Raw genomic sequence first — 13675 nt, forward strand, 5'->3', positions numbered from 1 at the left:
GAATGTTATGTTTACATGGCAGTGTCTTATTCAGACTGTTGAATACAGAATGCAGATTTTGTTTGTCCATGTTGTCTACCTTAAAATAGACGCCAATAATCTGATTGTCAACTTTAATCTTAATTATTTTGAGAGTGATGTTTACATGAGTTTTTTAATTATTGACTCACATGTAATTTATGTCCACTGTTGGGATGGAGTATTAGAATCTGATTGCAATATTAATATGTATATTGCAATCAGATATAAATATTATATCAGTACAATCAGTATATAAATACTGTATATAGCTGGCAATAATTTGACTTTATGTTGAATAATGCATTATTTGGATTATGTTATTTAAATGACACAACACAGTCTGATCATGATGCACATGTTCACTGCTGCAATGGGGTTTTATAATCTGATTTAAGTGTTTATAATCACACATAATAAATTATTATTTATATACAATATCTATATGATGCATCTAAAATAATACTCCACGTCTTGCTCAGATTATTGCTTAGTCTTAGGGTTAATTAAATCAGAAAAGGTTGTTGTCCTAATCTGGTTACTATCGGATTATTGATCTTCCATGTAAATGTGGTCAGTGAGTCCTGAACACCTGCGGATTTGCTGATGGCAAATCAGTAAATTGGACTGGAGCAGAGAAGCTCAGGAACGCGTTTCGCTGACGTGCAGAAAAGTGCAGATTAACTCCTCCGGCATTCAGATGATTTATCCCATCACTCCACAGGAAACCCGGTCGCTGGCTTGTTTATAAAACTGCAGGACATTTGTTGAACTGTGAATCCAGGATTCCATCAAAAGCAGATTATGTTTATTGTTCCTTCTTACCTTCTCATTCCCAGATTGACCCAGACAAAACCAAGTGTGGCGGAGCCAAGTTTCCAGATGACAGCGTGTCTGATAACGTCTCCTTTGTGAGTGTGAATTCTTAAAGCTGCCTGAGATCAATAACTGGCATCAGTTTTGTTATGAAGGCTAGTGTTTTAAAGAAAAACATAGAAATGAGCTCCTTGGGGCTTTAAAACTGGAGAAACTGCATGTTTGCTCTGCTCCTCTGCATTTGTCATCCAAGAAAAACATCTAAGCTACTAATGAAGGGTTACTCTCATAACAAACCACATGAAACGGGAATAAATCATGAGGAGAAAAATGAACAAGTACTTAAATGTTAAGACATTAAAGGAAAAGTTTTGGGGCTTTTTTTCCCACAGGAGCAGCCGGAGGCGGTGACTCCGACCACAGAGCTGGAGATGGACAACATGGACACGTTTTTAGAGAGACTGCCGCCAAGTGGCAAAATGACCAAGACTGAGTCCCTCATCATTTCATCCAACAGGTAAAAACATAAACAAGGGTTAGCTGCTTTTCTTTTTTTTTTAAAGCTGTAGTGCGTAACTTTTAAATGTTTCATTCAAACTGTTTTAAGTATCGCATTAATAAGGTATTGTGACTTAAATATCGTGTATCTTGGCTTAAATATCTATCAATAACGTAGCTTGACTTAAATATCTAAACAATATCGCATCACAACTTCAATATCGTGATATCATATTGTGACTTTAATATTGTGATAATATCGTGTAGTGACTTAAATATCGTGATAGATCGTATAGTGACTTAAATATCGTGATATATTGTATCGTGAATTAAATATCGTGATATATCATATTGTGACTTAAATATTGTGTTATATCGTGTTGTGACTTAAATATCGTGATATATCGTATTGTGACTTAAATATTGTGATAATATCGTATCGTGACTTAAATATCGTGATATCATATTGTGACTTTGATATTGTGATAATATCATATCGTGACTTAAATATCGTGATATATCGTATTGTGACTTAAATATCGTGATATATCGTATTGTGACTTAAATATCTTGATGTATCATTACTTAAATATCGTGATATATCGTATTGTGACTTAAATATCTTAATATATAGCATTGTGACTTAAATATCGTGATATATCGTAACGTGACTTAAATATCGTGATATATCGTAACGTGACTTAAATATCGTCATATACTGTATCGTATTGTGACTTAAATATTCAGTGAATATAAATTTACATTTTAAATACAATCAATTGTCAAAACAGTGGATATGAATAACCGGCTAACCGACATGGCAACAAAAAAATGTATTTACCCAAGTGTCGTCTGTAACAAAATGGTATAGTAGTCTGGTCTGAAAGACAGGTGCAATTTAAATTTATTTGTGTGGATTTTAACCAAAGCTTAAGCTTCCTGGGTTAAATGCTTCTTGTTCCCACCCTCACTCAGGTCTGATATGACGCGTTTCCATACCGTTATATACCGTTCTAGCACGGCACATCTCAACTTTTTTGAGATGGAGGAGCCTGGTGTATTTAGCGAAAGCACTGCTGAAAGTCGGCGATCGTGAGCTGAATCACAACGCGTTCAGCCGTATTTCAGTTCAGTGACTGTGTCAGATGGAGTCTGTGCTCCGGTCATACAGGAAGTACTGAACCAATCTTTTTAATTTACTGATTCTAATGTCTCGGTACACATTAGGTTATGTTCATAAAGACCAAATAATTCAGAATAACTTCAAAGTTACACACTGCAGCTTTAAATCAGTCATTTATTTTGCTTGAAACAAATATCAATGTAGAGTTTTTTCAAATAATAAATAGTAGTCCTTGAATGTGTAACATTTAATAAGCAGTATGTCTGTCTGTCTGTCTGTCTGCAATCGTTATCCCTTGTTGCAGATGATTATCACATTATTGTCTCCACTTCACAGGCGTCCGTCTCTCTTCCTCTGCTCTGTTCTCGTTGTCAGGCAGGAACCGAAGTTGGCGGGCAGACGAGGTCGGAGCACGTCGCTGAAGGAGCGGCAGCCCAGCAGGCCGCAGAACGAGAGGGCCAACAGCCTGGACAACGAGCGCTCCCTGGACACACGCTGCCACCTACAGGTAGGAAAGTAGCGCTGCAGGATGAGTATTGTTTTTTTATCAGGTCTAAAATCTTTTCTTTTTTTTTTGCCTCCTAAGATCCCTAGAAAGACAGTATATGACCAACTAAACCACATCCTGGTGTCTGATAACTCCCTTCCTGACAGCATCATCCTCATCAACACATCCGACTGGCAGGGCCAGGTAAGAAGAAAAAAACGTAACATGTTAAAGGTCTATAAAACAACGTGTATTCAGTCAAACATGCGTGTTTCCCTCTCAGTATCTCTCAGACATGCTTCAAAACCACCATCTACCTGTGGTGTGCACCTGCACCACAGCAGACATCCAAGCTGCGTTCAACACCATCGTCTCCCGCATACAGAGATTGTGAGTCGGAACGCAAACTCGCGGATGTGAGCGGTTCAGTGCGCAGGAGTGTCTTCATGTCCCGTTTGTTTTGTCTCCTAGTTGTAACTGTAACTCCCAGACGCCCATTCCCATAAAGATAGCCGTGGCTGGAGCTCAGCACTACCTCAGCGCGGTTCTGAGGCTTTTTGTGGACCATCTCTCCCATAAAACGCCAGACTGGCTCGGATACATGAGGTTCCTCATCATCCCTCTTGGTGAGTGACGGTCCAAACGGTCGCTTTGATTATGGCTGAGAATTCCAAGAAGCGCAGAATGGCAGTGTTTTGGAGCTGTAAGTCACCATATGCATGTCATTTGAGTCAGCAGAGGTGAACAAACTCTAGTTTGGGTTAATTTTGTGATTGTTATGCAATTAACATGATGATTACATTAGAAATGATTCAGTTTCTGCTGTCATCTAGTCTCAGTCTGAACTTTGAAGGAATTACTAAATTAGTTCTTGATTTAGAACGTTTATAAAAAACATATACATTTGAAAATATGTATAAGAATGGAAGACAGAAAATGTTATTAAATAATTAAAAAAGGGTATTAATCATGTGGAAACTCTCAATTTTGATCATGTGCGGTTCTATTTCTGTTTTTTTTTTTGTAGGTGCGCATCCTGTCTCTAAATATCTCGGCACTATTGACTATCGATACAACAGTTTGTTCCAAGATGCTGCTTGGAGGGACTTGTTCCACAAGCCAGAAGCTCCTGTTATTGGTGGGATGTTTTATTTATTTACTTATTTATTAATTTTATCTTATTATTGACAGACTTTTCCAGACGTCCGTCAACCACTCACTCTCCCACACCAAAGTCCATAGAGAAAACCAGGGATTTTAACATCACAGCACACAGGAGTTGCTAATCCACCTCCATCACTAAGTTCTAATGTCTCATTGTGTGACTTTGGCATTCAAAATGCTAACTGACCACACGGCTTATGTTCCCGAAGCACGTATGCCTGCGTTTGACGAAGAGTCATCGTGATCCCTGTCCTTCTGTGCAGCTCAGGAGAGTCCAGACGTGGTGTCCAGGGTCACTCAGTACATGATGGGAGCCAACGGAGCGCACCAGCTCCCCATCGCAGAAGCCATGCTCACCTACAAACAGAAGAGGTATGTTTTTCTCCACATGGCGTACGTAGAGTCTGGAGATGTTACTCTCGTGCAAATCTTTCCAACTGTTTTTCAATGGGGGATTTAAGTGATTAAAGCTGCTGTAGGCAAGATCGCAGGGAAAAATAGTCGATTCTTGAGTCTAACATTTTAGGAATGAGGCTCTTTGTCCTGTCTGTCATTAATTATTGTGATAAAAAGTCAGATAAATAAAGATTTAGAGGGAAAAAAACAACTTTAAAGGTACAGTATGTAAAATTTAGCATATGTTGCTGATGAATATCCCTCACCTCACTCTTCCCTTCTAAGTTTGTTAGAGAAGCTACAGTAAGTTAAGTAGCCGTCAGTTAGCGTCAAAACTCAATCATATGTTTGTTCATTGTGCACTTTTGGCTCTCCAAAGTGGCTGCTTATATAGAGTTATAAGAGATATAAAAGGCTCATTCTAGGCTAATGAAAAACAACATTTCATACAGTCAGGTGATTGAACACTTATAATAAAAATGTAGCATCATTATTTACCAAAATGTTACACACTGTACCTTTAATTGTGGTTTAAACGTCAATTAAAGACAGACAACAAACAACAAATATGTCTAAAACCGAAGCAAAACATTCTGTTACTATCTTAACTTTAAGACAAATCACACTTTGGTTATAAGGTGAATAAATAAGGGCAACCCGTGGACAAGTGGAAGCCTTGTTACTAGAGGGTTGTGTGAGGGTTTGAGGGTTTGAATCCCAAGTAAAAGTCGATAAATTCACTAGACTAGCGGGTGTGTAAAGACTTTTAAATTATATTAGGGTAGTAAGCTTTTGAGGAGATGTTCTATTATGTTAATTTCAAAAACTAATGTCCAGATCACATTAACAAGTATCATGTTATTAAGTTAATGGTGTTGAGCTTAAGTTATTTGGTTTTAAGTCATTAAACGTTGTCTTAACAAATGAATACTAGGCTACTTTTGTGATTTAATTGTGCTCTAAGGTTAAAAAAACAAGAGTGACACTGTTTTTTTAGTGTAAATAACACAACTATAACTAATGCAATTTATAGTGCATCAATAATAGTCCAGAACCGGCTGCTACAAGGTGGTGGGAGGGGGCCCACAAATTCATTTTCTGCTTGGGGGCTTACTGTTGCCAGGTTGTCTTTTAAATCCCCCTTTTGAAAAAAACAAACCAAATACTAGATTTCACTGAAGTTGTTTTTTTTTGTCTGATGTTGCAGGAGCCATGTCTTCTAAACATGTCACCGTGTTTCCATCCCAGTGTGTGTGAATAACACGTTGTTTTTGTTTTGTTGTATGTTTTTCTTTCTTTTTTCTGTCTTTTGAAGGAAAAAGAGCTTTCATTTTGATTTTGCAGTCAGGTATTGTGGTCGATTGAGTTTGTTTCTCATGTCGCCTGGTGATTCATGCGCCTTCCTGTGTGTGTTTGAACCCTCTCCTCTTTTTGTCGTTCTGCTGGAGCTGCCACTTTAACAGCTGCTCTCAGTGTTTCCTTTATTCCTTAATAACAGCCTGAGTCACAGATTCTTTGAGAAGATACATAATCTGCCTTCCAGACCTCAGAGATGAGACACAGTATGAGTCGCCTTGAACTAATTAAAGTTTTTCCTTTTTTTATGAGCTGACACATGAGTGCGGTTACAAGGAGTGTCTCCTCTTTAGTAATACACTGTAGATTTTTTTGCCTTTTTGTCTCTAAACAGATTGTGGTTTGGTTTGGATCACTGCCTGCCCCATAATCAATTTTGAGAGGAAAATTAATATAAACTGTTTACTGTACTACTCATTATACACAAACAACATCTGAGCTCATCGTGTTAAAATCTGCTGCCTCTGAAACTCTCATGACAGCCAAATATCGTGTTACAGAGTGCTTTAAACTATAAAATCAAGGGATACATAATGGTACTGAGAGGGCAAAAAAAAACAATGTAATCAACAAAAATTAATTAAAAGAGTCAGGAAATACCATCATCAATGGGGAAACTAAAATTAAAAGATTACTAATAAACAGCAGGCACTCAATACTAAACTGGCTTAAACTACCCAAAAAGATTACAATACTAAAAGAGTAGAATAAAGTAGTCAATCTGAAATAAGACAGATAAAAACTGAGAAAATACACAGATAAATAAATATATTAAAATAGAATATACCGTTACTAAATAAAGAAGTTTAATCAAAACCCAGACTAAAAACCTAGGTCTTGAATTAGCTTTAAAAATACAATATATATTTAATATTTGCTAGTTTCGTTACTCCATATAACAAATAAATCATTCAAAGTGAATCATATAGACATTTGAAAACATTTGGGAAACATTAATGTTTTCTGACATTTTCTGGACCAAACAACCGATCGATTAATGGAGAAAATATTCAACATATGAATCGATTATAAAAAAGAAATGATGTTTTGTTTCAGCTCCACTTCAGATGATGGTGCACATCTGTGTAAACGGAACTAAATCTGGTCAGAACATTTGAACATTTACTGAGTTTATCAATACTACTACTACTACTACTACTATTATTATTTCAAAGCGAGATTCTAATTTGTTGTCATGTTGTGATGAAGTGACCGTGTGCTGATAAAGTGGCAGGACTCAGTTCTCCTCTGTCTGTTTCTTCCTCCCTGCTCTTTCCCCTGCATCATTTGCTTCAGGCCATTCATGTCTGTCTGTTATTTGTCCTTGTAGATGTAGAAAAGCCTGCACGTTATCGGTAAAATAACACCATCAAAATGCAATGCAGCTCTCCTGTCTCCTTTTATTTGTAATTATTATTAACCTACGGATAGTTTCATGTGTGGTTTCAATGTACTGTATTATTATTGTAGTTTCTTCGTAGTTTTCTAACATTATTTTCATTAATTTATTCAGTATATTACAAACAATGTTGCAGATTTGAGTTAATTTTTGGCACATGCTACAGTTTCTCTAGCAAATGTCACAAACGGTGAATTAATAGTTATATGTATATATATATATACACATATATTTATAAGTTATTCATGCATAAAACACAATATCAACCTGATCACACCGTTGTGATCATGCATGCTTAGTGTATGAAATTTACAACTATCACATTTTCTTTTTTATTCCCTTTGATAAATAAATTAAGACGTACTGCATTAGTACAACAACATTGAAATGGACAAAATATTCTCCTTTACAGATGATAATAGATCATTAATGTAAGAAAATTAATTTTAAATTAATAGAATTAAATCAATGTAAGGTTTATACAGATGTATAAACCAGACTTTTGGAGCTCTGTTAATTCAATTATTAATATATTTAACATAATACTTTTCTTTTGAAGTTTGTTAATAAGAGTACGGTACATAGCCGTTTCATAAATACCATGAGACTTACCATAATCTAAAAAAAGTGCATGTGTTATGTCTGTAGTTTTAGTTCACTTGCATGCATGTGCATCTTTTATCTGACCACATTTAAAGGTCCAGTGTGTTACATTTTGCAGGTCGTATTTGCAGAAATGGAATAAACTACGTATAAGTATGTTCGTATACGTGTATAACTGCTTTAAAATAAAAAATGGTTTGGTTTTCGTAGCCTTAGAGTAAGATGTCTTTATGTATTGTCGGCAAGGGCCTTGCTTTGCAGAGGCTGCCATTTTGTGCCGCCATGTTTCTAGTTGTAGTGACAAACGTAAACTTAATTCCTAAGCCACCCGAAGTCGTTAGCTGTAGGCAGTTTGTACCGTTTCAATTCCTCAAAGATATTTTCCAGTACATATCTACCTGTGCCTCTATCTATCATAGCTATCAAAGGTGTTTTGACGAGGAAGCTTACTATGCAAACAACAAAGGACAGCTCCGCCCACTTACACCCGATGCGCCAACCAACAAAAACAAGGAGGAAATAGCAGGGAGGGAGTTAGAGTAAGGGGAGGGTTTGGAAGAAATTTTGTGACTGATTCTGTGAAACATGAGCAAGGTATTTGAGATTGGGACACACCCCTTATACTCTCCCCCAGAAGCTGTATGATGCCATGTGATGTGATGTCGGCTCACCAGAGGAGGGACTTCCTCCAACTTCTAAAGCCAGGCATCACGTCACTACTAGACTAAATCCTCTTCCTCTCTGGTCTGCGAAGGCCACTGTAGTTCCCCGACAATCTTCGGAAAGGGAAGGGCGGAGTGTAGGAGTCCTCCATTTGTTGCAATCTGCAGTCTCACCATTAGATGTCACTATTTCTTTCACACTGGACCTTTAAGCCAAAAGATGGAGTGAACACACAGTAATCCGACAGAGGTCGCACCTAATATCCTGTCATACTCCATCCTTGCTAAGAGCGATGAGCGTGAATCACTCGCATACCAGGCAGACATCTGGCTCTTTTTGTCTCCTTCTTCTTGCTCGTGGTTTGATCTCAGCAGAGATGTGTTGTGTTGGAAAAACAATCTGACGAAACCTACTGTAGACTGTCTCTTCTGTTCTCTCCCCTCCTCTCGTAGTCTCTCTGTTTCTTCCCTGGGGGGGCGATGGCAGGTTTCTTCAAGGCAAGAGCAACAACCTCCTAAAACGTCGTAGAACGTCTTCTCATTTAGAAAAACACATTGTCCGGCTAAAAAAAAAAAAAAAAAAAAGTTACACACTTGAATTTTGTTGAACAGCCTTTAGGTTTGTTTGCAACATGTACTGTACAGTAGTTGTTGTGGCATTGCTTCAATAAGCTTATTCAATGTCACACTATTTGTTTCAATCCACAGTTGCATTCATTTTTCACCAAGATCTTCTCTCTCTATGAGAGGAGTTGGATCACTACGTTAAGTCTTCTCCAGCACATCCTGAAGATTCTTAATAGGGTTAAGGTCTGGAGTCTGTGGTGGACAATCCATGTGTCTCATGCTTAGGACTGGGTATCGAACTTCAATACTTTTGTTGTATCGTCCGAACTTTGGACTGGGTATTGAACTGCAATACTTTTGTTGTATTGTCCGAACTTCAGATTGGGTATTGAACTTCAATACTTTTGTTGTATCGGATGAAACTTCAATACTTTTGTTGTACTTCAGACTGGGTATTAAACTTCAATACTTTTTGTTGTATCGTCCAAACTTCAGACTGGGTATTGAACTTCAATACTTTTGTTGTATCGTCGAACTTCAGACTGATTGAACTTCAATACTTTTGTTGTATGTCATCGAACTTCAGACTGGGTATTAAACTTCAATACTTTTGTTGTATCGTCCGAACTTCAGACTGGGTATTGAACTGGCGTCGAACTTCGAACTGGGTATTGAACTTCAATACTTTTGTTGTATCGTCCGAACTTCAGACTGGGTATTGAACTTCAATACTTTTGTTCGTTGTTATTGAACTTCAATACTTTTGCGGATGAACTTCAGACTGGTATTGAACTTCAATACTTTTGTTGTATCGTCAAACTTGGACTGGGTATTGAACTTCAATACTTTTGTTGTATCGTCAAACTTGACTGGGTATTGAACTTCAATACTTTTGTTGTATCGTCCAAACTTCGGACTGGGTATTGAACTTCAATACTTTTGTTGTATTGTCCAAACTTCAGATTGGGTATTGAACTTCAATACTTTTGTTGTATCGTCCGAACTTTGGACTGGGTATTGAACTTCAATACTTTTGTTGTATCGGATGAACTTCAGACTGGGTATTGAACTTCAATACTTTTGTTGTATTGTCCAAACTTTGGTGTTGAATTTCAATACTTTTGTTCTATGGTCCAAAATTTGAGCTGGGTATGGAACTTCAATACTTGATTCAATACCAAAAACCAGCACACATGGGGTTAATCCCATCAACGTCAGTGAGCCAATAAGCATGTCGCATGCTGTTTGATCGAGATCTAACAGAAGGCATAGGTAGGTAGTTACAACTAGAGACGGAGATGATTCTCCAAAGGAGAAGAGGAATGGCTAATGATGTAATATTTAATGATTTTTCCCCCCAATAAAACTGATTTAATAAAATCTGTATTGAAAAAAGCATTGTTCAGGAATCCTCATCAAATACCAGATATTGATACCTTATTCATTTTCTTTTTTCTCAGTACCCAGCCCCAATTTGAGCCTGATTAATTCTGATATTGTCATTTTAGACTATGCCTGATAAACCTGGTCATTCAGGATATTAGGAAGACTGCTGACCTCATCTTTTTGGGACCATAACATTGCTGAACCTAGACGTGACCAACTGAAGCAGATCATAACACTGCTCCCTACAGGCTTGTATGGTCAGGAATTTTTTTGAGTATGTGACTCTTTTTTTTTTAAGCCGGACAGTGTATATGTAGAGAAATAGAACAGTAGAACTTCATTCAGGCTATTTTTCTGCTCACTAACAGGAAAATAGTTCATAGAGTAGAGGGCTTATAAGCGTAGTAATGCACTACCGCTCACAGGTAGTGCATGAAACTGGACAGGCTTTATATTTAGGTTGGTGCTCTTCCATCACACCCACCTCTCTATGTTTCTGTAGTTGATTTGTTTCCCTGATGGACTTGCTGCCCCTCTGACTTGACTATGATTGATCCGGTCTTGTCTCTGCAGTGACTGGTTGGTTTTATGTCGGATGGCGACTCTTTTGCATGTTTTCTCTCTCCTGCTTGCTTCTCCTGTTGCCTTCAGGAGCCCTGCAGTCAGGCACTGAAACTGACTGAGTGCAGCAAATGCAGCATGCTCCACTGATTCTGTTTGGGTGGTGATTGCATACTTTTTATGCAATGTAAAAGTAAATCAACATTAAAGTCACTAACAGTTGATTTTAGTGTTATTAACAGTAGATGGGAAGTTCAAATCTTATCAGATTGATTTACTTTATTATTTTATTTCATAAAATCTGATGTTTTTTTTCTTCTACATTCTCACCACTGCCACAGCCCTGATGAAGACTCATGTCAGAAATTCATCCCTTTTATTGGAGTAAGTATTATCTTTTACTCTACCTCATTTAGTTTCATTTTTGTCCAGCTAATTTTTTCCCTTCCTTTTTCAGATGGTGAAAGTCGGCCTCGTTGAGCAGACATCAGCAGCGTCAGGTTAGCCATTGTCTTTTTCTTTATGGATGCTTATGATTACTATCATTCCTTGTCTTGTTCTTATGTGTAAAATATCCTTAAAACACATTACAATTCTTCCACAAAATAACATTAAGTTGCTGTTATTATACATACATATTGTGATAGTTAATTTGTAAATATAGCCTAGTCCTGGTTATTCCAAAACTGAATGGATTAGACCAGGGGTGTACAAACGTTTTGTAAGAGGGCCAGATTTGATAATGGGAAGATTTCTAGGGGCCAATGGTCCTTGGTCCTTTCTAAAGGTTTTTAAAAGATTTTATTTTCATTGTCACAATTATCATGTTGAAATGCCAATGAACCAAATCCAAGCCATGAAAGAAATCCAAATTATCACTTGTGTGTTAAAACCTCAACTTTCCATCAATAATAGTCTACTTTGCTCTCTGGGTAGAATTGCCTCCATACAAATGTGTGTTCAGGAATGTGTTTGAATTAAAAAATCAGTGTTTTTGTGAGAAAGATGATGAAAATTCTATTATCTTATATAAATATTGGCCTAATTTAACGACATGAGTTGCTAATATGCCTCAGACTGCTCAAAGTTTGGTTTTAGAGTCATCTTCCTGACTGTTTGGTCCCTCAGGAGACTCTGACGATGCGGCACCTCTGGGCTCCTCGCTGCTCTCCTCCACGCCGCCACAAATATCACCTGCACTCAAAGAAGCATCGCCCACCCCACCGTCTTCACCCTCCGTTAACACCAGCTTCTGTGCTTACAGGTAAAAAAGTGGCGCTACAATTTAAATATTCCCAGCATCTTGCTATTGTAACATATTTTTTCTTCTCAGATTGTTCAATTTAAATTTCTTAGAAGAGAGAATTATGTTGCATGAAAAGTTCGAAATAATTGTACAAAAACACCAAAGTTACATTATTAGACAGTTTTTGTGTCGGAGAATGTTTTGATTATTTCAGATTAATCTTACATAAATATTGCAAGGCTCACGAAATGTAGACAATAAAAAAATAATAAAAACGTTAATGCTAAAATGTATCATGATATTCGGAAATTGAATTTTCATAATAAATTGTTGTTGAATGTATGATGTCATGGATTAATTAACAAGGTAAAATATATGAGAATGCTCTAAATAAAATCTACGTGCTCTGTTCTTTTTTTACTTCCCTGGCTGTTTTGTTGTCTAGTTCTGGTGGTCAGGTGGAGCTGATGGGGCTTCAGGTGGACTACTGGGTGGCTCCGACAGAAAGAAAGAAAGATGTGGAGAAGCGGGACTCCTCCTCCAAAAACACTCTGAAGTGCAATTTCCGCTCGCTGCAGGTCAGCCGGCTGCCACTGGGGGGCGCTGAGCCAAGCCTCCAGCCCACCATGTCCATGACGGTGGTAACCAAGGAGAAAAATAAGAAGGGTAAGACATAGATCTGTATTGTGATTTAATTGTGAAGAGTCACTTTTTAAAAAAAGGCAGTTCCCCCTGACAATGAACCTTAAATATGTTCTGACAGTGTTCATCTGGACATTGACAGACGTCAAATATTGCATCTAAAGGGCAAATGACATTACTGTTTAATCCTCGGAGAATCAGTCTGAATCCCTCATTTACTCTGATCTTCCCTCCTGCCAGTCATCTTCCTGCCAAAAAAGAGCAAAGACAAGGAGGTGGAGTCGAAAAGTCAAGTGATTGAGGGCATCAGCCGGCTCATCTGCACTGCCAAGCACCAGCAGACCATGCTGAGAGGTAATTTCCCACATAGACCTACTGCTGTTTCCCCCCCTCCCAGTCTCAACAGTCCACTCGTCTTCACAGATGTTTTTGTTTTTCATTTTCTCTACATGGTCTGTTTCATTCCAATCTGCGATAAAAGACAGGAATCACAATAAACAAGGAATCTTTGAGATAGATGGTGTTATTATTGTTATTATTATTATTATTATTATTATTATTATTATTATTAATAAAATGATTAAATTCAAGTCAGATTTAGTGTGTGTTCTGACTATTCTGAAAATCATTTTCCATATGAATTACATATTCATCCCAATCTTGGATTTACTATGTCATCTGACCCAGTTTTATAACTTAAGTGTCGCTTATAGTATGAAATATACACTGCACATTAGTATTTTGGCGAGTA

The 13675-nt window shown here is 37.4% G+C and overlaps 1 protein-coding gene across 8 annotated transcripts in view; it reads left to right on the top strand.

Annotated features, from left to right (window-relative positions):
* Nucleotides 1-13675, top strand: part of pacs2 (phosphofurin acidic cluster sorting protein 2) — a 65353-nt gene that overhangs the window by 50967 nt on the left and 711 nt on the right. For 2 of the 8 annotated variants that reach the window (XM_044048326.1, XM_044048327.1), the window contains exons 11-25: nt 858-929; nt 1227-1351; nt 2792-2963; nt 3042-3146; nt 3226-3332; nt 3414-3568; nt 3970-4080; nt 4370-4478; nt 5818-5850; nt 8976-9020; nt 11378-11420; nt 11494-11536; nt 12165-12300; nt 12728-12948; nt 13165-13278. In XM_044048326.1, the coding sequence (XP_043904261.1) occupies nt 858-929; nt 1227-1351; nt 2792-2963; nt 3042-3146; nt 3226-3332; nt 3414-3568; nt 3970-4080; nt 4370-4478; nt 5818-5850; nt 8976-9020; nt 11378-11420; nt 11494-11536; nt 12165-12300; nt 12728-12948; nt 13165-13278 (1591 nt within the window). The remainder of the gene's footprint in view (nt 1-857; nt 930-1226; nt 1352-2791; nt 2964-3041; nt 3147-3225; nt 3333-3413; nt 3569-3969; nt 4081-4369; nt 4479-5817; nt 5851-8975; nt 9021-11377; nt 11421-11493; nt 11537-12164; nt 12301-12727; nt 12949-13164; nt 13279-13675) is intronic. The other 6 variants (XM_044048330.1, XM_044048331.1, XM_044048328.1 and 3 more) reach the window with 6 other exon arrangements.

Source organism: Solea senegalensis, linkage group LG16, assembly GCF_019176455.1.
Source record: "Solea senegalensis isolate Sse05_10M linkage group LG16, IFAPA_SoseM_1, whole genome shotgun sequence".
Classification (NCBI taxonomy): domain Eukaryota; kingdom Metazoa; phylum Chordata; class Actinopteri; order Pleuronectiformes; family Soleidae; genus Solea; species Solea senegalensis.